Source organism: Pristiophorus japonicus, chromosome 16 (assembly GCF_044704955.1).
Source record: "Pristiophorus japonicus isolate sPriJap1 chromosome 16, sPriJap1.hap1, whole genome shotgun sequence".
NCBI classification, from domain to species: Eukaryota; Metazoa; Chordata; class Chondrichthyes; family Pristiophoridae; genus Pristiophorus; species Pristiophorus japonicus.
In genome coordinates this window covers 15,987,006-16,013,188 of record NC_091992.1, presented here as the reverse complement: position 1 = coordinate 16,013,188, position 26,183 = coordinate 15,987,006, and the positions used below count along the sequence as shown (strand labels likewise).

Below are 26,183 nucleotides of genomic sequence, written 5' to 3'. Positions count from 1 at the left end.
CAAGGATACCACAATCAAGCCCGATCCAGTCATCAAACGAGCAGACATGCTCACTTTCCAGCAGGATTCACTGGAGAGTGATCAGAACTGACAGATTTCATTTTCTTTCACTTGCCCAGCAGCCCCGAGGTCCAGTGTAGCTCCCTGACAGATCTGTTCATAACCATTTGAAATCGATATATTTAAAGTTTCATTTTGAGAACAAGTTCTGTTTTGATCCACTTCAGCAAGTAAGTCGCACTCAATTAATTCACAGCCCTTCAAATCAACCTCCCATCATCATCATCATCATCATCATCATCATAGGCAGTCCCTCGAATCGAGGATGACTTGCTGCCACGTCAAAAAGTTCACAGGTGTTTCAAGGTCCAAACTAAATCTTGAAGGGTGGAAGATGCCTGTGCGTGGATTTTTTTAACATGTGGTGACCGTTACACACCAGCCACCACACGGGCTCGACAGAGCTAGGTCTTGGCCCAGTGGCAAGGATTAACCCAAGACGACTGGAGACCAGCTCTGCTGCACGGACCTAGTGCGCACACATATCGCAGTGTGGGCTGGGCCCGTGCTGCCCCTGGGCCCTCGCCTCTTCCGGGCCCCGAACTCACGCCTCTCCTGGGCCCCGATCGCGTCCCTCTACAATCTCTCGCCGCTCCTTCGCCCCTGACCTCGCCGCTCCTGCGGTACCTGCCCACGCTCCAATCACCGACCTGGACCTTGGTGACGTCCCTCTTCACTGCCGTTGCTCTCCTGCTCCAGCACGTGCTGCTCCCTGGAGTGGTACACCGCCACACTGCTCCGTCCGCTCCCCGGCCTGCTGCGATGGTGCTCGCAGGCCGGGGGCTCGTGCGGACGTGTGTGCTGTCGCCTCACGATGCAGGTATATCATCACCTGCACGGAGTCTGATTCACTTTAGTTTATTTTGTGTGTACTGTGGGCTGTATCAAATGTGTAGTCAGGACCAATGTTTCTTAATTTTTTTTGGCTGCTGCGTGGGCCAAAGTGTGGCGCACTCGCGTTTTTTTATATTAAAAAGCCGGCTGTGTGGGTTCCCTGGAGCGCTATAAATGTGAGCATTTGTTGGCGCAGTCACTGATGGAGCTCAGCGCTGCTTTCCGCCTATCCTTTCGGCAACCCACAAGTCACGAAGCAACAGCTTAAGACCGCTTATCTTTTGCAAAATCTTCAAAGATCATTTAAAGCACGAAAATAAATTGGAGAACAGGGAGTTTTGCGCAAATGTAAATTGCTGATTAGCAGCCCCTCCTGATTTATGTGACTGCAATGTTCGTGGCACAAAAACGATGATTCCCTTCACAGCTCCTGGCTCTGTAAGCTGGTCCCAGAGCAACAGAGGCCGCTACATTGAGAGATAATAACGCACTGTCTGCTGCAATTCTTATACATCTCACTGCATTGCACAGCAAAAAATTAAATTAAATCTTCACTATCTATATTGGGATAGCTAACGGTAGCATTGTGGTTATGTTACTGGATATTGAGGTAACCCAGAGGTCTGGACTAATGATCCGGAGATACGAGACCAAATCCCACCCTCGGCAGCTGAGGAATTTAAATTCCGTTAATTAAATAAACCTGGAATAAACAAAGCTAGTATCCGTAATGGTGACCATGAAACAGATAGATAGATTTTTAACCAATAAGGGAATTAAGGGTTACGGGGAGTGGGCGGGTAAGTGGAGCTGAGTCCACGGCCTGATCAGCCACGATCTTGTTGAATGGCGGAGCAGGCTCGAGGGTCTAGATGGCCTACTCCTGTTCCTAATTCTTATGTTCTTATGAACCACCAGACTGTCGTAAAAATCCATCTGATTCACCACTGCCCTTTAGGGAAGGAAATCTGCCGCCCTCACCCGGTCTGGCCTATAGGTGGCAATGTGATAGACTCTTAACTGCTCCTCTGTTGCATCAAACCGCTACAAAAACAAAAGGGGTTCTTCTCAAGAGCAATTAGGAATGGGCAATACATGCCGGCCTTGCCAAGAACGGCATTCCAAGAACGAATAAATGCAAAACTAAAAGCCCCCTTACCTCAATTTTCAGAGAGATTTTGTATTTGCAGGATATTTAATTCTCCCCACCCCCTGGACTTGCCTTTCCGGCTCCAGTACCATACAACACTGCCTAAACCGAAAGAGTAGCCAGGCCTCTCGAGTCTCGGAAGGTTGACAAGAGCAGCACAGGAGGATTAGAATCAGGAGAATTTTACAGCACAGGAGGCGGCCATCGGCCCATCTCGTCTCTGCCGCCTCTCCGAGAGAGTTACCCATTTAGTCCCATTCAAATACTAATCTACTATTTCTCTGATTTTTCCTCATTTTCTGTCCGCGCGAGTGAGATTAACGGGCTCGCCATGTGACCGTGACCGTAGCAGAGAAACCTACGGCACAGCAGGAAGCCCATCGTGCCTGTGCCAGCTCTCTGAAAAAAGCTCCCGATTAGTCCCACCACCCTGCTTTTTCTCCATAGCCCTGAAAATGTTGCTTTTTTTTTAAGGTCGCAATCCAATTCCCTTTTGAAAGTTACTATAGGGTATTGAATTGGTTTCGTCAGTGTCAGCTGTGGCTCAGTGGGTAGCACACTCGCCTCTGAGTCAGAAGGTTGTGGGTTCAAATCCCACTCCAGGGATTTGAGCACATAAATCTAGGCTGACACTCCAGTGCAGTGTTGCAATGTCGGAGGTGCTGTCTTTCAGATGAGACGAGGCCCCATCTGCTCTCTCAGATGGGCGTAAAAGATCCCATGACATTATTTTGAAGAGGAGCAGGGGAGTTATCCCTGGTGTCCTGGCCAATATTTTTCCCTCAATCAACATAAACAAAAAAACAGATTACGTGGTCGTTATCACATTGCTGTTTGTGGGAGCTTGCTTGTGCGCAAATTGGCTGCTGCGTTTCCTACATTACAACAGTGACTACGCTCAAAAGTACGTCATTGGCGGTAAAGTGTTTTGGGACGTCCGGTGGTCGTGAAAGGCGCTATATAAATGCAAGTCTTTCTTTTCCTCCACCCTTTCATCATAAATCGCTGAGTAAACAAATTTTGCTCATCTCCACCTTGCTGGCCTGGCACAGCCTTTTCTCCCACTTCATGGCAGGAAGTCACGTACAAATGCAAGCTCAGTGTTGCCCGATCACTGCATAGTGTACTTCCTCTCGCCTCTTACTCTTTTTAATCACCCTGGGCCTTCCACTTTATAAAGCAGTGCGGCAGTCGAGTTGTTTGTTCCCCACAGCCTTCGTTAGCAAATTGGCATCTTATCGCTGGCTAGCACACAAATCAATCAGCCAGAGTTTGCTGCGTTCTTCTGTTGATGACAAGGTTCGATGTACCCGAGGCTGTACAGGACAGAGACAGAAATACCTGCCAGGTGGAGCTGAATGGAGTTTTACCAAAGACTCCCGACCAACGTGTGTGTAAATGAAGAGTAGAATTGCAGGTGCCACCGTTCTGCTGAATTCTGGAGCACAGGCCCAACACGAGCCCCTACCCAGAGGGAGGAAAAGGGGGTGGGGGGCTTTTATGAATCATGTACGGTTCTTCTTTCTCCCAGAGCTGAGCCATTTACAAGATTCCCTCATCCCACACAACACCACCTTTAAATGTGGAAGTTTAAAATTTATTATGCTTTGACACTCGGCCACACTCACACATAGCTTGACTTCAGAACAATATTGAAGCCTAAAAGTAGACCCAAACCAGCACACGAGCTCCAAACATACAACGATCCACATTCCAACCAATCCAAAAAGGATTCATTGATCCCTGCTGATTTCTATCACTCCCCCAGCCGTCTCTTTTATCCATGTAGCTGCATTGCCTTTAATACCACATGCCTTCATTTTGGTCAGAAGTCTCTGATGTGGCACATCATCAGACTTGGTGTGTGACGTGAGGAGAGCCCCACTTGGGGAAGGGAAGAAAATAAGTGAAAGCAGGAAGATGGAGCCTCAGTCGAGATTTTCTTTTAATATAAAATGTTTGATAGGTGCAGGGATGGATGAGAGGTGCTGGGTGCCTTAGCTGTGAAAGCAAAGTGGGCGTTATTGTCATCGGTGCAGAGCACAGAGATTCTATGCAATTGCTCAGGGTTGAATGATAATACAGCAGTTGCGGGCGGCACTGGGCTTGGTAGCTATTTAACTCTGCTGTTTCACCGAACACACAGGAGTCGTGTGTGTGTGTGCTTCTTGAATCAATAAAGATTGCATAATAACTTTTAAACTTGGTGTTGTGTGGGTTGAGGGAATCTTGTCGCTGGCTCAGCTCCCGGGGAACTGGGAACAGTACATGATTCAGAAAAGCTCTCTGCTGGCCTCTGGGGGGGGCCATTCACAGGGTGACGTACACCTCTCCCACATTGGTGAATTATGACCCGCTGTTTTTCTTACATTATTATTTCTCATTTGTACAATGCCATTGATCTCACCAAGGAGGATGGGGGGGTGAGGGGAAGTTGTCAGATAATATGAATTTGGATTTTGCCATTGCACCTCAGGGAACATGGCAGGGAGGGGGCGGGAGGAAAAGAGATGCTGAGCAGCGAGTTCTCCCAGTGTCCTGGTCAACAATGCTCCCTCAGCCAACACCAGCAAAAATAGATTAATCAGCGAATCACCTCATCAGATGTTAAGATGCGTAATTGGCATTTGCTGGCATAACCATTGAGCACAGCCAGACATGAGGTGCTGCACAGAATTACAGCACAGAAACAGGCTATCTGTTCCATGCCAGTGTTTATGCTCCGCACACCCCTACTTCATCTGACCTTTTCAACGTATCCTTCTATTCCTTTCTCCCTCATTTACTTATCTAGCTTCCCTTTAAAGGCATCGATGCTATTCACTTCAACACAAGAAATAGGAGGAGTAGGCCATTCGGCCCTTCGAACCTGCTCCGCCATTCAATAAGATCATGGCTGATCTTCTACCTCAACTCCACCTTCCCGCCCTATCTCCATATCCCGCGAGTCCTTTAGTATCCAAAATTCTATCAACTACTCTATGTAGTAGCAAGATCCACATTCCAACCACTCCTGGGCAAAGAGGTTTCTACTGAATTTCTAACCGGATTTATTAGTGACTATCTTATATTTATGACACTTAGTTTTAGATTCTCTCACAAGCAGAAACATTTTCCCGACGTCTACCCTATCGAGCCCTTTCATAATCTTAAAGACCTCTATCAGGTCATCACTAAGCCTTCTCGTTTCGAAAGAAAAGAGCCCCAGCCTTTTTAGACTTTCCTGGTGGGTAGAACCTCAGTTCTGGTACAGGTTGAACCTCCCTGATTCGGGACCACCCCTCGCCCAGGCATGATTCTGGCGGCCGGGGGCACATGCACAGAACGCAGCCGACCTCCACCCCGACTTTGGGGCCGTGCCGACACTTGGCCCGCTGGGGCCACACCAACACTTCGCGGCCTGCCGACACCAGACCGACCCGCCTGTGGCACCGACCATCTCCCTCCCCCCTTCCCAGGCTGATCTCCCTTTATCTGGCAAAATCCCTTATTAGGCACAGGCCAGATCCCGAGGGTACCGGATTAGGGAGGCTCAACCTGTATCATCATTGTACATCTTTTTTGCACCTTCTCCAGTGCTTCTATCATTTTTATAATATGGAGACCAGAGCTGTGCACAGCAAGTGTGGTCTAACCAAGGCTCTATACAAGTTTAACATATCTTCTCTGCTTTTCAATTCTATTCCTCTAGAAATGAATCTTTATTTGCTTTTTTTTTTAACAGCCTGGTTAACCTGCGTCACTATTTTTATTGATTTGTGAATCATACAAATACAAGTTTCTTTATATTAATTATATATAAAAAACATATATATTAATATGCAAGTTACAGTACTGTCGTGCTATTGGAACAAGTGTGTGGTAATTACCCTCCAAAAACTAAAATCAGTAGTTGGAGTACATCAAGATAACAAACATAACTACACAGACAGAGAAGGTTACATTTGCAGGACAAAGATTAAGGACTTTTACACAGTATTAAAATGATCAATATTATTGATGATAAAAATGTTTGGAACAACTCACTGAGGGAGATCAAGGGGTATGGCGAGAAAGCAGGAATGGGGTACTGAAGTTGCATGTTCAGCCATGAACTCATTGAATGGCGGTGCAGGCTCGAAGGGCCGAATGGCCTGCTCCTGCACCTATTTTCTATGTTTATATGTTTCTATTTCCTGTGGCATTGCTCATTGGAAGTCTAAAGAAAGTGCAGTCTTCAGTTGAACTGGGATTAGAGGGTGGAAGATATTTGGATCAAACTATCCAGCTACAGTATAATTCAGTTGCCAGTTTAAAGTCATATATTCAGTCCTTGCGTTTCAATTAAAAATTCCGATGTATTATCATAAAAATATATGGAAACGCATCATGTTATAATTGGGCTATCCTTGCCTGAGGCGATACTGTGCTGCAGCGCCTCCACTGGCAGGAGGGTGTAATCACAGTGCGACAAGTGTAAAAGTCAGATAGCCAGGTGGTGAAGGATGGAATACTGGAGCCTAACCTTCGGTTGCTTATAAGCCTTTATTTGCAGAGACAGCCGCTGTTTGAACAGACTGCACATTGTGGTTAGCAATCGGAGATCGGGAATTCTCACCCACTGCATACAGCAACAGCCAAGAGCAACACAAGGTAGAAGGTCAGAGCAACATTTGGCTGGCAGGGGAGAGAAGTGAAGTTTGAACCAGTGCAACTTCGAGTATGGTGAAGTTAGGAGCAGTTTTCTCCCCTCTCCAAGACGCTGACTCTTTGATGGGGTACAGTTCTGTGGGCAGCCTTCATCCTCCTGTACTTCCAGTGTGGGCATTATTCCTGTGTGAGGCCTGACAGTGAGTGTCAGCTGGCTATTCAGTCACTGGATTCAACCATCGGCAGGGGTAGGAAGTGGATTGAAGGTTACAAAATAACACAGTAGCGTTGAGGGTCAATAGAAGCTCCCCTACCAAGATCAGTTAACTTAGCACATACCAAGTTGAACCCAAGGCCTTTTTGGTCTGTATGGCTCAGCTCTATTTTTTAAAAAATATTTGTTCCTGGGATGTGGGTGTTGCTGGCAAGGCCGGCATTTATTGCCCATCCCTAATTGCCCCAGAGAAGGTGTGGTGAGCTGCCTTCGTGAACCGCTGCAGTCCGTGTGGTGAAGGTACTCCCACAGTGCTGTTAGGAAGGGAGTTGCATGATTTTGATGAAGGAATGGCGATATCTTTCGGTCAGGATGGTGTGTGACTTGGAGGGGAACGTGGAGGTGGTGGTGTTCTCATGCGCCTGCTGCCCTTGTCCTTCTAGGTGGTAGAGGTCGTGGGTTTGGGAGGTGCTGTCGAAGAATCCTTGGCGTGTTGCCGCAGTGCATCTTGTAGATGGTTCACACTGCAGCCAAGGTGCGTGGGTGATGGAGGGAGTGAATGTTTAACCTCCATTGGCTAAACTCCATTGGGAGAGCATGATACACGATGAGTTAGATCAGATTTTACTGATTGAACAATAGAATGAAGCCAATACCACAAAGCAAAATCTAGCTTAGTGTTGTCCAGGGTGCATGCGATATAGTCCTGTGTTTAGAATATGGTAGTTAAGGTATTCATTTTTAAGGCTCCACTGAAAGCAATGTGGAGCGTTCATTGCGAGTTGGAAGTATTAATGGAGTTGTGGGAGAAGGTCATGGGTCATGAGCACAGTAATCCATGGCCTCAGAACCTGGACTTTCAGAACTGCATCTAAGGGAATGACAACTACTAAATATAAAATGATCTACTAGCCTGTATTTTGCACTCGTTAGGAGTGAGGCCGTGACTGTACACTCTCTCGGGCTTCCACTTTTTGCCGATTCCAAACGTACCGTGATGCACAAGAAATTACATTTGTGTGGGTCAGGCTGGATGGACCAGGTCTTTTCCTGTCCATCATTGCTCGCATGTTTGTCAAATCCAGGTGGCTGGGTAGGTTTGTGTCCGTGCAGGGGATGGGATCATGTCTCCGGCATTCTTTCCCCAAACCCTTCGGCCTTGCTACCTCTCTCCCCGCCCACAAGGGCCTCCTCAAAACCTCTCTCTTTCACTATGCTTTCAGTCACGTCTCCTAACTCAGCTCGCCATCTATTCCAACTCGGCTCCTTCTACAGCTCACCATCCATTCCACCTCTGAAGGGCCTTCGCACACTGAAGGCACTCTGTCGATGCAAATGTTTGTTGCCCAGAGTTCTTAAAATTACATTACTGCTGCTGATGAAAACGCATTGTAAAATGATGTTGTTGAAGTTACTGATTGATCCCGCCAAATCTTACAACACAAACAGAATGGGATAAAAGAAGCGACTATTATTTTTATTAATAAAGCAAACATTGTTTGGGAGGGGTTAATTTTACGAGTCCATGCTGCAGATCAGCCATGATCTCATTGAATGGCGGAACAGGCTCGAGGGGCGAAAATGCCCCCTCCTGTTCCTATGTTCCCAAGCGTGAAGCCTTGAATGTTGAAAGCATAGATCAGAAATTCAGACGTAAAATGCCCACGGATTTCACAGCCGTTCTCAGTAAATCGTACCCACTGTCCGGACATGCGATATGAGCTTTCAGCAGGCAAAACGCCCCGCTGGGCGTGCAGACTCGTAACGCTACCCTCTTGCTGTCCAGTTAGATATGTCAGACACCTGACTCAATGAAAGAGATATGTGGCAATGCCGTGCCTCGCCTCTTCCACCCCCCCGCAGCCCTGCACACACTAGTGGCTCTGAGGGTTAAACCTTCTACCTACTGATTTGTGCTGTTGGCTGTCTTTTACAGAGTTGACGTACGAACTAACATTGAAGTCGTCAAAAAATGGCCAATCAGGTAAGAGACGCACGTCCTGGTAACCTACAGTCATTATGTCAAATACTTTTGGGGGGCGTTTCCTTGTGTGGCTTTGCATCATAAAGTTAGAAGTGAGAGCTGAATCGTCAGCCTAAAGAAATAATCAAGACCCCAGGTAAATGACTGCACCAGTAATGAGAGCCTCTCAACAACAAGTTATCATCTGCACACATCCTCCCCCTCTACATCAGCAATACTCAGGGCATTAACTCAGTATCGCTAGGAATGAAAATCGCTTGTACCAGCAACATGTTTGACTCACAATGGGAAATAGATACTGCCTTACGGTACCTCCAACCCCTGATGGCGGCCACTGGCTCGCTAAACTGAAAGCATAGCGGACTTATTGCACAGCAGATCTGCATGCCTTGCGCTAGTTTTTCTGCATTCAGTATAACCCTGTCAATTTGGGGCTTTCTTCACAATGCGTAGCTCCCTGGGTGGCTGCACTCCACCCGTGCCGCAGTGCAACAGCAAATATGCCTCAGTGGTCTTTCTAAACATTAAAACTGACGGTTAACGAGCGCTCTGAAGGGCTGCGGAACCACCTTTGTCTTTGTGATGACGGGATAGTCAGCTATCTTCTAACTTTAACAGATTCCCTGATCCAAGAACGATGTAACTACTCTTCTCTCACACGACTGTAAAAATGGTGCTAGTGTTAATTGTAATACAAACTGCAGCGGTAGTAGTGTCCTTTGGGTCAGTTACTTCCTCTGATGGATGAATTTACTCTGTCACTGATCACAGAATCATAGAATGATACAGCACAGAAGGCGGCCATTCGGCCCATCATGTCTTTGCTGGCTGTTTGGTCGAGCTGTCCAATTAGTCCCACTCCCCTGCCCTTTCCCCATAGTCCTGTATAATTTTTCCCCTTCGAGTATTCATCCAATTCTCTTTTGGATCAGTTAACATTGAATCAGTTTCCCTCACCCTTTCAGGCAGTGCATCCCAGATCATAATTCGCTGCATTAAAAAAAGTTTCCTTGTGTCGCATCTGGTTCTTTTGACAATCATTTTAAATCCGTGTCCACTGGTTACTGACCCTCCTGCCACAAGAAACAGTTTCGCCTCACTTACTCGATCAAAACTGTTCATGTCTTATACCTTGGGTATAAACAGATTATCTGGTCATTATCACATTGCTGTTTGTGGGAGCTTGTTGTTCGCAAATTGGCTGCCATGTTTCCCACATTACAACAGTGGCTACACTTCAAAAAGTACTTCATTGGCTGTAAAGCGCTTTGAGATGTCCGGTGGTCGTGAAAGGCGCTATAGAAATGCAAGTCTTTCGTTCTATAATTGATATTGGCAAATAGTCCCTTTTCTGGGATTCACTCATTTAGATATATCCATCATCATAGGCAGTCCCTCGGAATCGAGGAAGACTTGCTTCCACTCTTAACATGAGTTCTTAGGTGGCTAAACAATCCAATACGAGAACCACAGTCTCTGTCAAAGGTGAGACAGATAGTCGTTGAGGGAAGGGGTGGGTGGGACTGGTTTGCCGCACACTCTTTCCGCAGCCTGCGCTTGATTTCTGCATGTTGTCGGTGACGAGACTCGAGGTGCTCAGCCGCAGCGAGAGAGTTACATCCACACCTCATTAAATCCCTATCGTCCAAACAAGTCTGGAGGCAGGTAAAGCAGGAGGCTGTGGACCAATAATACAGGAAGGGCAAAACCAGGAGTTAGCAGCATAGGCTGCATCGAGAGACTTGGCACACAAGTCAGCGGAGGGTTAGTCACACAAGCTGGTCACAGATGTGCCATCGGCCATTGAATTTTTATTGCATTGCAGACAGCTGTCAGTAGGCACTCACAAATGCAGTTCTGGCAAAAGGCAATGGCTTCACTAAGCTGGCTTTCTTCTGCACAGCTAGCTTCTGACTGTATGCAGTATTCAGAAAATGACCAATTCGGTAAGATTTGTCCATTGCGGTAGTCAATAGCACCATTGTGTTAATTAGCAATTAACTGGTGGCTACAGAATTAGACTAGGGAAAATCAACCCAGTTCCCTCAGATAGTTTATCTGTAATCGTTTTCCATGTAAATTTTAAACCACTCCCACAGGCTCAAATCCAGAGGGTCGGATGTATTTCTAGTTAACCCTTTTGGAAATAAAGCACGTTGTGAGGTACAGTAACAACCTTGGATAACCAATGATAAGAGCACCCAAGTTATGGTGACAAAGCGTCAACTTGCATTTATCGTCATGTGGGATTCCAGAATTTGTACCAGTGTCCTGGGGGATCACAACCAATTATTCTGTCCATTTTCCCTCAATGGGGCGGCCTTTCCCTACAATCAGGACCAATGGTGGCTGAATAAATGAAGTACCGTTTTCTTTATTAGAAGGAATTTTAACAGGTGTGTGTCTTATCTGTTTTTCTGTGAAAACTGAAAGCCAGTGACCTTGTCTGATGTATTATGCTTTGCAAATGACTTCTGCATGAATACAAACAACTTATATTTATAAAGCGTCTTAAACATTGTGAACCATCCCAAGGTGCTTCACGGGAGTATTGAGAGATAAAAAATTCGACATACATAACCTCTTTATAACACCCTGTATACCACAGAGAAAATTATAAAGAGCTTCTACTAAATACCTGCCTTTTCTTCACAATACATGAAAAGAAAGGTTTTCTTTGTAAAATTGCCCAAAGGGGGAAGGTTACTCAGCATCCATCACTGTCGATTGATATTTACCAATAGGCATCTTTGTTAATTGGGTTATCTTGCACATTTTCATTTTCCCGCTTGTACAAGTCTTGTACACTTGGAATGGAGTAAACATTTTACTCCAGTTTAGATTCTACATCCTTAGTGCTCTCAAAGGGTTTGTCTGTCAGAACAACCCTGTAAGATCCAGGAAATCATCTCCACTGCTGTGAGTTTGATACCTTGGGTTACAGAAGATTGTAACCAGAGAAGGAAAGTACTGTGCATTATTGATTCTATCAGCTTCGCTTTTGAAATGATGCTACATAAGATATCACACCAAATTTACACCGGCAGTGGAGCAAATTTGGTACAGGTTGAACCTCCCTTATCTAGAACTCCCTTATCCGGAACCACCCCTCGTCCAGAACCATTTCCGGCCACCAGGTGGCGCGTGCGCAGAACTCCGACATGAACAAATTGAAGTCCTTCCTCGCTGCCGACTCCTGCAATCGCTGGCCTGCCCCCGCAATGCACCGCGCCCCCCCACCACCCCATAATCTCTCTGCTGCACTCCCAGTCCCAAGCAAGCCAGCCAGCCCTGTTATCCCCTTGCTCAGTATCCGTACCATCCAATTTAACATGACCACCCCTCGTCCGGAAAAATCCCTTATCCAGAACAGGCCAGGTCCCGAGGGTTCCGGATACAGGAGGTTTAACCTGTACAAAGGCTCTACTATTACCAACTATTACAAAGTATTTACAATGCAGAAACAGGCTATCCGGCCCAAATGGCCCATGCCGGTGGTTATATTCCACACGATCCTCCTCCCATCCTCTTTCATCGAATCGCATCAACATATACTTCTATTCCTTTCTTCCTCATGCTCAAAAGCTTCCCCTTAAATGCATCTCTGTTATTTGCCTCAACTACATGTGGTAGCAAGTTCCACATTCTAACCACTCTCTGGCTAAAGGAGTTTCTCCTAAATTCCCTATTGGATTTACATAGAAACATAGAAATTAGGTGCTGGAGCAGGCCATTCAGTCCTTCGAGCCTGCACCACCATTCAATAAGATCATGGCTGATGATTCAACCTCAGTACTCCTTTCCTGCTTTTTTTTTTCCATACCCCTGAATGCCTTTGGCCGTAAGGACCATATCTAACTCCCTTTTGAATAAATCGAATGAACTGACCTCAACAACTTTCTGCAGTAGAAAATTCCATAGGTTAACCACTGAGTGAAGAAGTTTCTCCCTATCTCGGTCCTAAATGGCTTACCCCTTATTCTTAGACTATGACCCTGGTTCTGGAACTCTCCAGCAACGGGAACATTCTTCCTGCCTCTAACCTGTCCAATCCCATCAGAATTTTATCTGTTTCTATGAGATCCCCTCTCATTCTTCTAATCTTAGAGTCTGACTCCTCACTGGGAAAGACCCCCAGGAACACTGCAGCCCAGACTGAGACTCACCCTGGGCCCTTCCTGTCTGTGCATTTCCCCAGTGCCCCATTGGGGAACATTCAGCCCCGGATATGCTGTAGAAGCAGCGCTGTGGGGCAGGGCCCTTGATCTGGTCTGCCCCGTAAGTGGAAACTTCTTCTCTACATCTACCCTATCGAACCCTTTCATAAACTTAAAGACTTCTATCAGTCACCCAATCAAAAAGGGCCACATTACAGCAAAATCTAAAGGGACAAAGTGTGTTAAAAAGACAAGCCTGAATGCTCTGTGCCTCAATGCGAGGAGTATTCGTAATAAGGTGGACAAATTAATTGCGCAGGCAGCTATTAACGAATATGATATAATTGGCATCACGAGACATGACCAAGGCTGGGAACTCAACATCCAGGGATATTCAGAATTTAGGAAGGATAGACAGAAAGGAAAAGGAGGTGGGGTAGCGTTGCTGGTTCAAGAGGAAATTAATGCAATAGTAAGGAAGGACATTAGCTTAGATGATGTGGAATCTGTATGGGTAGAGCTGCGGAATACCAAAGGGCGGAAAACGCTAGTGGGAGTTGTGCACAGACCAGCAAACAGTAGTAGTGAGGTTGGGGACAGCATCAAACAAGAAATTAGGGATGCATGCAATAAGGATACAGCAGTTATCATGGGCGACTATAATCTACATATAGATTGGGCTAACCAAACTGGTAGCAATATGGTGGAGGAGCATTTCCTGGAGTGTTTTAGGGATGGTTTTCTGGACCAATATGTCGAGGAACCAATTAGAGGGATGGCAATCCTAGACTGGGTGATGTGTAATGAGAAAGGGCTAATTAGCAATCTTGTTGTGTGAGGCCCCTTGGGGAAGAGTGACCATAATATGGTAGAAATCTTTATTAAGATGGAGAGTGACACAGTTAATTCAGAGACTAGGGTCCTGAACTTAAGGAAAGGTAACTTCAGAGGTATGAGACGTGAATTGGCTAGAATAGAGTGGCGAATGATACTTAAAGGGTTGACGGTGGATAGGCAATGGCAGACATCTAAAAATCACATGGATGAACTTCAACAATTGTACATCCCTGTCTGGAGTAAAAATAAAACAGGGAAGGTGGCTTAACCGTGGCTAACAAGGGAAATTAGGGATAATGTTAAATCCAAGGAAGAGGCATATAAATAGGTCGGAAAAAACAGAAAACCTGAGGACTGGGAGAAATTTAGAATTCAGCAGAGGAGGACAAAGAGTTTAATTAGGAGGGGGGAAATAGAGTATGAGAGGAAGCTTGCTGGGAACATAAAAACTGACTGCAAAACCTTCTACAGATATGTAAAGAGAAAAAGATTTGAAGACAAACGTACGTTCCTTGCAGTTAGATTCAGGTGAATTTATAATGGTGAACAAAGAAATGTCAGATCAATTGAACAAATACTTTGGTTCTGTCTTCACGCAGGAAGACACAAATAACCTTCCCGAAATAATAGGGGACCGAGGGTCTAGCGAGAAGGAGGAACTGAAGGAAATCCTTATTAGTCAGGAAATTGTGTTCGGAAATTGATGGGATTGAAGGCTGATAAATCCCCAGGGCCTGATAGTCTGCATCCCAGAGAACTTAAGGAAGTGGCCCTAGAAATAGTGGATGCATTGGTGATCATTTTCCAATAGTCTATCAACTCTGGATCAGTTCCAATGGACTGGCGGGTAGCTAATGTAACACTACTTTTTAAAAAAGGAGAGAGAGTGAAAACGGGGAATTATAGACCGGTTAGCCTGACATCGGTAGTGGGGGAAAATGTTGGAATCAATTTTTAAAGCTCAAATAGCAGTGCATTTGGAAAGCAGTGACAGGATCAGTCCAAGTCAGCATGGATTTCTGAAAGACAAATCATGCTTGAAAAATCTTCTAAAAATTTTTAAGGATGTACCTAATAGAGTGGACAAGGGAGAACCAGTGGATGTGGTGTATTTTTTTTCTTTCAAAAGGCTTTTGACAAGGTCCCACACAAGAGATTAGTGTGCAAAATTAAAAGCACATGGTATTGGGGGTAATGTATTGACATGGATAGAGAACTGATTGGCAGACAGGAAGCAGAGAGTCGGGATAAATGGGTGCTTTTCAGAATAGCAGGCAGTGACTAGTGGGGTGCCGCAGGGTTCAGTGCTGGGACCCCAGCTATTTACAGTATACATCAATAATTTAGATGAAGGAATTGAGTGTTATATTTCCAAGTTTGCAGATGACACTGAACATAAGAACATAAGAATTAGGAACAGGAGTAGGCCATCTAGCCCCTCGAGCCTGCTCCGCCATTTAAAAAGATCATGGCTGATCTGGCCGTGGACTCAGCTCCACTTACCCGCCCGCTCCCCATAACCCTTAATTCCCTTATTGGTTATAAATCTATCTATCTGTGATTTGAATACATTCAATGAGCTAGCCTCAACTGCTTCCCTGGGCAGAGAATTCCACAGATTCACAACCCTCTGGGAGAAGAAATTCCTTCTCAACTCGGTTTTAAATTGTCTCCCCCGTATTTTGAGGCTGTGCCCCCTAGTACTAGTCTCCCCGACTCGTGGAAACAACCTCTCTGCCTCTATCTTGTCTATCCCTTTCATTATTTTAAATGTTTCTATAAGATCACCCCTCATCCTTCTGAACTCCAACGAGTAAAGACCCAGTCTACTCAATCTATCATCATAAGGTAACCCCCTCATCTCCGGAATCAGCCTAGTGAATCGTCACTGTACCCCCTCCAAGGCTAGTATATTCTTCCTTAAATAAGGTGACCAAAACTGCACGCAGTACTCCAGGTGCGGCCTCACCAATACCCTGTACAGTTGCAGCAGGACCTCCCTGCTTTTGTACTCCATCCCTCTCGCAATGAAGGCCAACATTCCATTCGCCTTCCTGATTACCTGCTGTACCTGCAAACTAACTTTTTGGGATTCATGCACAAGGACTCCCAGGTCCCTCTGCAACGCAGCATATTGTAATTTCTCCCCATTCAAATAATATTCCCTTTTACTGTTTTTTTTTTTCCCCAAGGTGGATCACCTCACATTTTCCGACATTGTATTCCATCTGCCAAACCTTAGCCCATTTGTTTAACCTATCTAAATCTCTTTGCAGCCTCTCTGTGTCCTCTACACAACCTGCTTCCCCACTAATCTTTGTGTCATCTGTAAATTTTGTTACACTACACTCTGTCCCCTCTTCCAGGTCATCTATGTATATTGTAAACAGTTGTGGTCCCAGCACCGATCCCTGTGGCACACCACTAACCACCGATTTCCAACCTGAAATAACCCATTTATCCCGACTCTCTGCTTTCTGTTAGCCAGCCAATTCTCTATCCATGCTAATACATTTCCGCTGACTCCGCGTACCTTTATCTTCTGCAGTAACCTTTTGTGTGGCACCTTATCGAATGCCTTTTGGAAATCTAAATACACCACATCCATCGGTACACCTCTATCGACCATGCTCGTTATATCCTCAAAGAATTCCATTAAATTAGTTAAACATGATTTCCCCTTCATGAATCCATGTTGCGTCTGCTTGATTGCACTATTCCTATCTAGATGTCCCGCTATTTCTTCCTTAATGATAGCTTCAAGCATTTTCCCCACTACAGATGTTAAACTAACCGGCCTATAGTTACCTGCCTTTTGTCTGTCCCCTTTTTTTAAAGAGGCGTTACATTAGCTGCTTTCCAATCCACTGGTACATCCCCAGAGTCCAGAGAATTTTGGTAGATTATAATGAATGCATCTGCTATAACTTCCGCCATCTCTTTTAATACCCTGGGATGCATTTCATCAGGACCAGGGGACTTGTCTACCTTGAGTCCCATTAGCCTGTCCAGCACTACCCCCCTAGTGATAGTGATTATCTCAAGGTCCTCCCTTCCCACATTCCCGTGACCAGCAATTTTTGGCATGGTTTTTGTGTCTTCCACTGTGAAGACCGAAGCAAAATAATTGTTTAAGGTCTCAGCCATTTCCACATTTCCCATTACTAAATCCCCCTTCTCATCTTCTAAAGGACCAACATTTACTTTAGTCACTCTTTTCCGTTTTATATATCTGTAAAAGCTTTTACTATCTGTTTTTATGTTTTGCGCAAGTTTACTTTCGTAATCTATCTTTCCTTTCTTTATTGCTTTTTAGTCATTCTTTGCTGTCGTTTAAAATTTTCCCAATCTTCTAGTTTCCCACTAACCTTGGCCACCTGATACGCATTGGTTTTTAATTTGATACTCTCCATATAAGCTGGGTGTGAGCTGTGAGGAGGACGCTAAGAGGCTGCAGGGTGACTTGGACAGGTTAGGTGAGTGGGCAAATGCTTGGCAGATGCAGTATAATGTGGATAAATGTGAGGTTATCCACTTTGGTGGCAAAAAACAGGAAGGCAGAATATTATCTGAATGGCGGCAGATTAGGAAATGGCGAGGTGCAACGAGACCTGGATGTCATGGTACATCAGTCATTGAAAGTAGGAATGCACATACAGTAGGCAGTTAAGAAAGCAAATGGTATGTTGGCCTTCATAGCGATAGGATTTGAGTATAGGAGCAGGGAGGTCTTGCTGCAGTTGTACAGGGCCTTGGTGAGACCACACCTTGAGTATTGTGTGCAGTTTTGGTCTCCTAATCTGAGGAAGAACATGCTTGCTATTGAGGAAGTGCAGCAAAGGTTCACCAGACTTATTCCCGGGATGGCAGGACTGACATATGAAGGAAGACTTGATGGACTAGGCTTAAATTCACTGGAATTTAGAAGAATGAGAGGGGATCTCATGGAAGAATATAAAATTCTGATGGGATTGGACAGGTTATATGCAGGAAGAATGTTCCCGATGTTGGGGAAGTCCAGAACCAGGGGTCACAGTCTAAGGATAAGGGGTAAGCCATACAGGACCGAGATGAGGAGAATCTTTTTCACCCAGAGAATTGTGAACCTATGGAATTCTCTACCACAGAAAGTTGTTGAGCCCAGTTCGTTGGATATATTCAAAAGAGAGTTCGATGTGGCCCTTACGGCTAAAGGGATCAGGGGGTATGGAGAGAAGGCAGGAGTGGGGTACTGAAGTTGCATGATCAGCGATTATCATATTGAATGGTGGTGCAGACTCGAAGGGCCGAATAGCCTGCTCCTGCACCTATTTTCTATGTTTCTAAAAGTATTTCCCTGGGGTCACAATAACCTTCAAACAGAGCAGTTTTCATTAGAACGGAATTGGTACCAGTCTGCTGTTGAAGACATCTAAGGACCAAAATTGTCCTGTTTTGCACCTCCTATTAGCACCTCCGGGGGGCACTAATTTGATATGGGGGGTGGGGGTGAGGGAGAATGGGATATGGGGGAGGGGGAGTGGGATATGGGGGGGGGGGGCGAGGTGAGAGAAACAGAATGGGGTGGAAATGGGATGGGGTGATCAGATAGAGGATACGGACGGCAGTATATTAGGGGGCTGCTGTGTTTGAGGATTGTGAAGCTATCCTGTTGGAGCTCGAATGAGCCATCATGAGTAGTACAGTGCGGATCCCCACTCAGGATTCCCAGCAGGACAACTCGTGACCTCAAACCCAGAAGTCGGATGCTTCTCCTCAGGGAAAAGTTAATAAGCAAGAGTGACACGACCCGAGCTGATTTCCTGAAACTCAGCGATGCTGAGGCCAATTATAGCATGTAAATCGCTGTCCAAGCAGTGATTAACCAACACAATATAGATCAGGGCTGGAACCAGAGACTTTCTGGCCAACTCAGACACTGGTTAAACTCCTTAAGTCATCTGCAGAGCTCAGAGTATTTTAACAAATGGTTTCAAAGATAATCGAATTTCCATATTGCAACAGTCTTGTTACCAGAAAGTGTAACCTTTAAAAGAAAACAATCCTGTATCAGTAACTATCTAGGACCAGAATAGGTAACTAAACTTCTTTTCATATATATTATATTCACAGAAAGGTCCTGAAATGTATGCACCTGTGAGTATGCTCACGGGTTTGTAGAGCTGTTGCACTGAGTGGCTTCGCAAGACTCAATAAAATCCCAGTCAGTTAGGTCTAGGTCATCCACGATGAGGTATGCAGTTGTGAGCCTGGTGGATGAACTGGTAATGTGTAGTGTGATTGTTAAACCTGTGTTAATAATCCCTTGCAGTCGGATTCAGGTGAATTTATAATGGGGAATAAAGAAATGGCAGACCAATTGAACAAATACTTTGGTTCTGTCTTCACAAAGGAAGACACAAATAACCTTCCAATTGTACTAGGGGACAGTAGGTCTAGTGAGAAGGAGGTACTGAAGGATATCCTTATTCGACAGGAAATTGTGTTAGGGAAATTGCTGGGATTGAAGGCCGATAAATCCCCAGGGCCTGATAGTCTGCATCCCAGAGTACTTAAGGAAGTAGCCCTAGAAATAGTGGATGCATTGGTGATCATTTTCCAACAGTCTATTGACTCTGGATCAGTTCCTATGGACTGGAGGGTAGCTAATGTAACACCACTTTTTAAAAAAGGAGGGAGAGAGAAAATGGGTAATTATAGACCGATTAGCCTGACATCAGTAGTGGGGAAAATGTTGGAATCAATCATTAAGGATGAAATAGCAGCGCATTTGGAAAGCAGTGACAGGATAGGACCAAGTCAGCACAGATTTATGAAAGGGAAATCATGCTTGATGAATCTTCTGGAATTTTTTGAGGATGTAACTAGCAGAGTGGACAAGGGAGAACCAGTGGATGGGGTGTATTTGGACTTTCAAAAGGCTTTTGACAAGGTCCCGCACAAGAGATTGGTGTGCAAAATCAAAGCGCAATGTATTGGGGGTAATGTACTGACATGGATAGAGAACTAGTTGGCAGACGGGAAGCAGAGAGTCGGGATAAACAAGTCCTTTTCAGAATGGCAGACAGTGACTAATGGAGTGCCGCAGGGCTCAGTGCTGGGACCCCAACTCTTTACAATATACATTAACGATTTAGATGAAGGAATTGAGTGTAATATCTCCAAGTTTGCGGATGACACTAAACTGGGTGGCGGTGAGAGCTGTGAGGAGGATGCTAAGAGGCTGCAGGGTAACTTGGACAGGTTAGGTGAGTGGGCAAATGCATGGCCGATGCAGTATAATGTGGATAAATGTGAGGTTATCCACTTTGGGGGCAAAAACAGGAAGGCAGAATATTATCTGCATGGCGGCAGATTAGGAAAAGGGGAGGTGCAACGAGACCTGGGTGTCATGGTTCATCAGTCACTGAAAGTGGGCATGCAGGTACAGCAGGCGGTGAAGAAGGCAAATGGTATGTTGGCCTTCATAGCTAGGGGATTTGAGTATAGGAGCAGGGAGGTCTTACTGCAGTTGTACAGGGCCTTAGTGAGGCCTCAACAGGAATATTGTGTACAGTTTTGGTCTCCTAATCTGAGGAAGGACATTCTTGCTATTGAGGGAATGCAGCAAAGGTTCACCAAACTGATTCCAGGGATGGCTGGACTGTCATATGAGGAGAGACTGGATCAACTGGGCCTTTAATCACTGGAGTTTAGAAGGATGAGAGGGGTCTCATAGAAACGTATAAGATTCTGATGGGACGGGACAGGTTAGATGCGGGAAGAATGTTCCCGATGTTGGGGAAGTCCAGAACCAGGGGACATAGTCTTAGGATAAGGGGTAGGCCACTTAGGACTGAGATGAGGAGAAACTTCTTCACTCAGAGTTGTTAACCAGTGGAATTCCCTGCCGCAGAGAGTTGTTGATACCAGTTCATTGTATATATTCAAGAGGGAGTTAGATATGGCCCTTACGGCTAAGGGGATCAAGGGGTATGGAGAGAAAGCAGGAAAGGGGTACTGAGGAAATGATCAGCCATGATCATATTGAATGGTGGTGCAGGCTCGAAGGGCCGAATGGCCTACTCCTGCACCTATTTTCTATGTTTCTAACTCGTTCTTAATAGCAATGCGTTGCTATGAATTCTTAAGCAAAGAAGCCACGAAGCAAATACATTACAGGTCCCACACACACCAATATGCTCATTTGTTTTTGTAATGTTAGTTGAGGGATAAATGACACCGGGGAAGAACTCCAATGCTCTTCTTCAGAACAGCACCTGTGGGATCCTTTACTTCCACCCGAGAGGGCAGACGGGGCCTTGTTTTAAAGCCTCATCCAAAAGACAGCACCTCCGACAATGCAGCACTCCTTCAGTACTGCCCTGGAGTGAGTCTTGATCCCACAACCTTCTGACTCAGAGGCGAGAGTGCTCCCCACTGAGCCATGGGTAATACTACAGATTGCAAAGTCCTGATTGAAGAGGACAGGCATTGTTGTGTGTTAATCTCAGTAAGGATCTACTGTGCTACTCTCAGCAGTAAAACAAAAGTTTCTAATAAGACGTGAAAATTCATACGCAGATCAATAATTAAGAAAGATATTCCTTTTTCCTCCTAGGATTTCACAGAATGTGTTACGGTCATCATAATTAGCTTGGATAAATATTGCTGCTTTTACTAAAATTCATTTTACAGCAGCACTTAATGCAATCTAAAACTTATGCAACACAGCAATCTGAAAGGCTGAGTTAAGATTTATGTTGTTTATCAGAAGCATTTTTAATCACAGTTATTTCTTATTTTATTTATTTCTGTGAGCACTCGTGGGAAATCAAGTTTTATTCATTATTACTTAGCAAATTATGTCATTAAAGTTGAAACAAAGACAGTCTGAGGTAATCTTAACCATTCTAAAGTTAAATTTTGATGAAAGTTCATTGTCGGAATCCACGTTTACCTCATCGGTTTTGCAGCACAACCACCCCCTCCCTTCCCTTCCCTTCCCCTCCCCCTCCCCATGACAAGTACTGTGCCAAACAACCGTCCAATTTCTCATTTGGAAATGGATAGCAGTAGCCCAACAATGGCCAAGTTCAAATCCACCTCTATACTCTCACTTGAACTAAATTACCCACCGTGAGGAAGAATCATAGAATAGTACAGCACAGAAGGAGACCATTCAGCCCATCGAGTCTGCACCGCCATTCAATATGACCATGGCTGATCCTCTATCTCATCACCATATTCTCGCTTTCTCCCCATACCCCGTAATGCCTTTTTGTGTCTAGAAATCTATCTCCTTCTTAAATATATTCAGTGACTTGGCTTCCACCGCATTCTGTGGTGGAGAATTCCACAGGTTCACCACCCTCTGAGTGAAAACATTTCTCCTCATCTCGGTCCTAAATTTCCTACCCCGTATCCTGAGACTGTGACCCCTTGTTCTCGACTTCCCAGCCAGGGGAAACATCCTCCTTGCATTCAGTCTGTCCAACCTAGTCAGAATTTTATACATTTCAATGAGATCTTCTCTCATTCTTCTAAACTCTAGTGAATACAGGCCGAGTCGACCCAATCTCTCCTCATACGACAGTCCTGCCATCCCAGGAATCAGTCTGGTGAACCTTTGCTGTACTCCCTCTCTGACAAGTGTATCCTTTTTTAGGTAAGGAGACCAAAACTGCACACAATACTCCAGGTGTGGTCTCACCAAGGCCCTGTATAACTGTAGTAAGCCATCCTTGCTCCTGTACTCAAATCCTCTTGCAATGAAGGCCAACATACCATTTGCCTTCCTAACTGCTTGCTTTCAATGACTGGTGTACAAGGACACCCAGATCCCTTTGTACATTGACATTTCCCAAGCTATCACCATTTAAATAATACTTTGTCTTTGTGTTTTTCTACCAAAGTGGATAACCACATTTATCCATGTTATACTGCATCTGCCATGTGTTTGCTCACTCACTCAAACTATCTAAATCACCTTGCAGTGTCTTTGCATCCTCCTCACAACTCACAAACCCACCTAGTTTTGTGTCATCTGCAAACTTGGAAATATTACATTGGTTCCCTCATCCAAATTATTTATATACCTATATATATTGTGAATAGCTGGGGCCCAAGTATTGATCCCTGTGGTACCCCACTAGTCACTGCCTGCCACCCCGAAAAAGACCCGTTTATTCCTACTCTGTTTCCTTTCAGTTAACCAATTTTCAATCCATGCCAGTATATTACCCCCAATCCTATCTCCTTTAATTTCTCTTATGTGGGACTTTATCAAAGGCCTTCTGAAAATCCAAATACACTACATCCACTAGTTCTCCCTTATCTATTCTATCAGTTACATCCTCAAAAAACTCCAGTTGGTTTGTCAAACATGATTTCCTTTCATAAATCCATGTTGACTTTGTCTAATCCCATTGATATTATCTAAGTGCCCCGTTATCACATCCTTTATAATAGACTCTAGCATTTTCCCTACTACTGATGTTAGGCTAACCGGTCTGTAGTTCCCTGTTTTCTCTCTCCCTCCTTTTTTAAAAAGTGGGGTTATATTTGCCATCCTCCAATCTGCAGGCACTGTTCCATAATCTATAGAATTTTGGAAGATGACAACCAATGCATCCACTATTTCCATGGTTACCTCTTTTAGTACTCTAGGATGCAGATCATCAGGCCCTGGGGATTTATTGCCCTTCAGTCCCATCAGTTTCTCCAGCACTCATTTCTTAATCATTTCCTTTCATTCCTCTTGCTCACTAGACCCTTGGTTCTTTGGCATTTCTTGGACCTTATTTGTGGCCTCTCCCGTGAAGACAGAACCGAAGTATTTATTTAATTATTCTGCCACTTCCTTGTGCCCCATTATAAATTCTCCCGATTCTGACTGTAAAGGACCAACATTTGTCTTCACTAATCTTTTTCTTTTTATGTACTTGTAGAAGCTTTGCAGTCAGTTTTTATGTTCCTTGCAAGTTTACTCTCATACTCTATTTTTCCCCTCTTAAATCAATCTCTTGGTCCTTTTTTGCTGAATTCTAAACTGTTCCCAATCCTCAGGCTTGCTACTTTTTCTGGCAACTTTGTATAACTCCTCTTTGGATCTAATACTATCCTTAATTTCTTTTGTTTGCTATGGTTGGGCCAATTTTCCTTTTGTGTTTTTACACCAGAAAGGAATGTATAACTGTTGCAATTCATGCATTCGTTCCTTAAATATTAGCCATTGCCTATCCACCGTCATGCTTTTTAATGAAGCTTCCCAATCTATCATAGCCAATTCATTCCTCATACCTTTGTAGTTTCCTTTGTTTAGATTTAGGACCCTAGTTTCAGATTGGACTACTTCACTTTCCACCTTAATAAAGAAATTAGTCCCACTTCCCCGCTCTTTCCCCTGCAATTTTTCCTCCTTCCAGTATTTATCCAATTCCCTATTGCAGGCTACTATTTAATCTGTTTCCACCACCCAATCATTCTTGTTTGCCCACTACTTGGAGCGGGAAAGATTCTCCTCACCAGCCCCTGGCAATGGAATACCATTCAACCCCGAAAATAGAGCAAACCAGGGAAAATGAACTAAAAACGGAAAATGCTGGAAATACCCAGCAGGTCAGGCAGCATCTGTGGAGAAACAGAGTTAACGTTTCAGGTCAATGACCCTTCGTCAGAACTGGAAGAAGTTCGAGATGCAACAGGTTTTTCAGCAAGTGTAGGGGCAGGGAAAGGGGGGAGGGGAAGGAAAGAACAAAAGGGAAGGTCTGTGATAGGGTGGGAGGTGGGAGAGATTCAATGACAAAAAGGGATGATGGTGTAAGACAAAAGGAGATGGTAATGGGGCAAATAAAGAAACCAAAGGGTGAGTCTAGAAGAGGTGTAAATGGGAATGGTAGAAACATCAATAGCTGCCATGTGAATAAAATAGGGGCAGAGGTTATGTTCTGAAATTGTTGAACTCGATGTTGAGTCCAGCAGGCTGTAAAGTGTCTAAACAAAAGATGAGGTGCTGTTCCTTGAGCTTACGTTGAGCTTCGCTGGAACAGTGAGAGAGGCCATGGACAGGGAGATAGGAGTGGGAGTGGAGCGGAGAATTAAAGTGACAGATAAATGAACAGTGCTGGTTCTGTGTGCCACTCCCTCCTGCTCCCCCTCTCCCATATTTCCCAGATAATGTACCATCTATTGTTCCCCAAATAATTCAACCTGCTTAAAATATTTTAATTGCGTTGATACATGGGGGCTTGTCATTAATAATTGCACAATCCAGCCATCTTTTAATATATAGAATCTTCCTCTTAAAATAAAATTAAGGAACTAGTACGAAGGGCCAGGCCCATAGTGAGAGACGCCACCAAGGTTGAAAAGAATAGAAGATGAAATAAATCATATGCAGGAAAATCACCAAGAAATACGGAGAAAAAAATTTGCGCCAGAATCTGACAACCCTGTGGAATATCCATCTCGGGACCAGGAGAAAGCATTGAAATGATTGACTGTGATGTAACAATCTGCTCCCTGTCGCAGGCTGCTGTAAGGATAGCTTTTGCAGCAGGCATGGAATTCACTTGTAGATATGTGAATATAAAATGATGTATACGTGTTAGATCCTCTTTCGTTTAAACAACAAGTTGGACATGGTTGCGCACTTCATGCACATTAATCATCGCACAATCCGCCATCTTCTCAGATATAGAATATCCCTCTAACAATAAAATTAAAAAGCTAGTACGAAAGGTCTACCCATAGTGAGAGATACCACCATGGTTGAAAAGAATAGAAGACAAAATAAATGAAGTAGTACAGATGGGAGACGCCAGTCTTGGGTATTAAAGTCTCCACATTGTCAGAGGATGGGTAGACTGTGGGAGGCAGAGTACCACAGTTTTGATGGATTGGGAAAGACTGAGTTACAGTGGGAGACGATGTGATGAGTGCTCATTTGAACAAAGGGGGGAGGAAGATTGTGTGGGGTGATGCTTAGACAACAACTTGTATGTATTTATTTAATATCTTTAACGTAGTGAAACGTCCCAAGGTGCTTCACAGAAGTACTATGCGATAAAAATTTGACACCGAGCCGTATAAGTAGAAATTAGCACAGGTGACCAACAGCTTGCTCCGCTTGCTCAAAGAGGTAGGTTTTAAGGAATGTCTTGAAGGAGGAAAGAAAGGTAGAGAGGCGGCGCGGTTTAGGCAGGGAGTTCCAGAGCTTGGGGCCCAGGCAGCTGAAGGAACGGCCATCGATGGTTACGCGATTATAATCAGGGATGCTCAAGAGGGCAGAATTAGAGGAGCGCAGACATCTCGGAGGGTTGTGGGGCTGGAGTGGAT

The 26,183-nt window shown here is 44.7% G+C and overlaps 1 protein-coding gene across 1 annotated transcript in view; it reads left to right on the top strand.

The window, feature by feature from the left end:
* Positions 1 to 26,183, top strand: part of ccdc92ba (coiled-coil domain containing 92Ba) — a 67,819-nt gene that overhangs the window by 21,121 nt on the left and 20,515 nt on the right. The window contains exon 2 of the mRNA XM_070858061.1: positions 8,824 to 8,871. Coding sequence (XP_070714162.1) covers positions 8,824 to 8,871 — 48 coding nt within the window. The remainder of the gene's footprint in view (positions 1 to 8,823; positions 8,872 to 26,183) is intronic.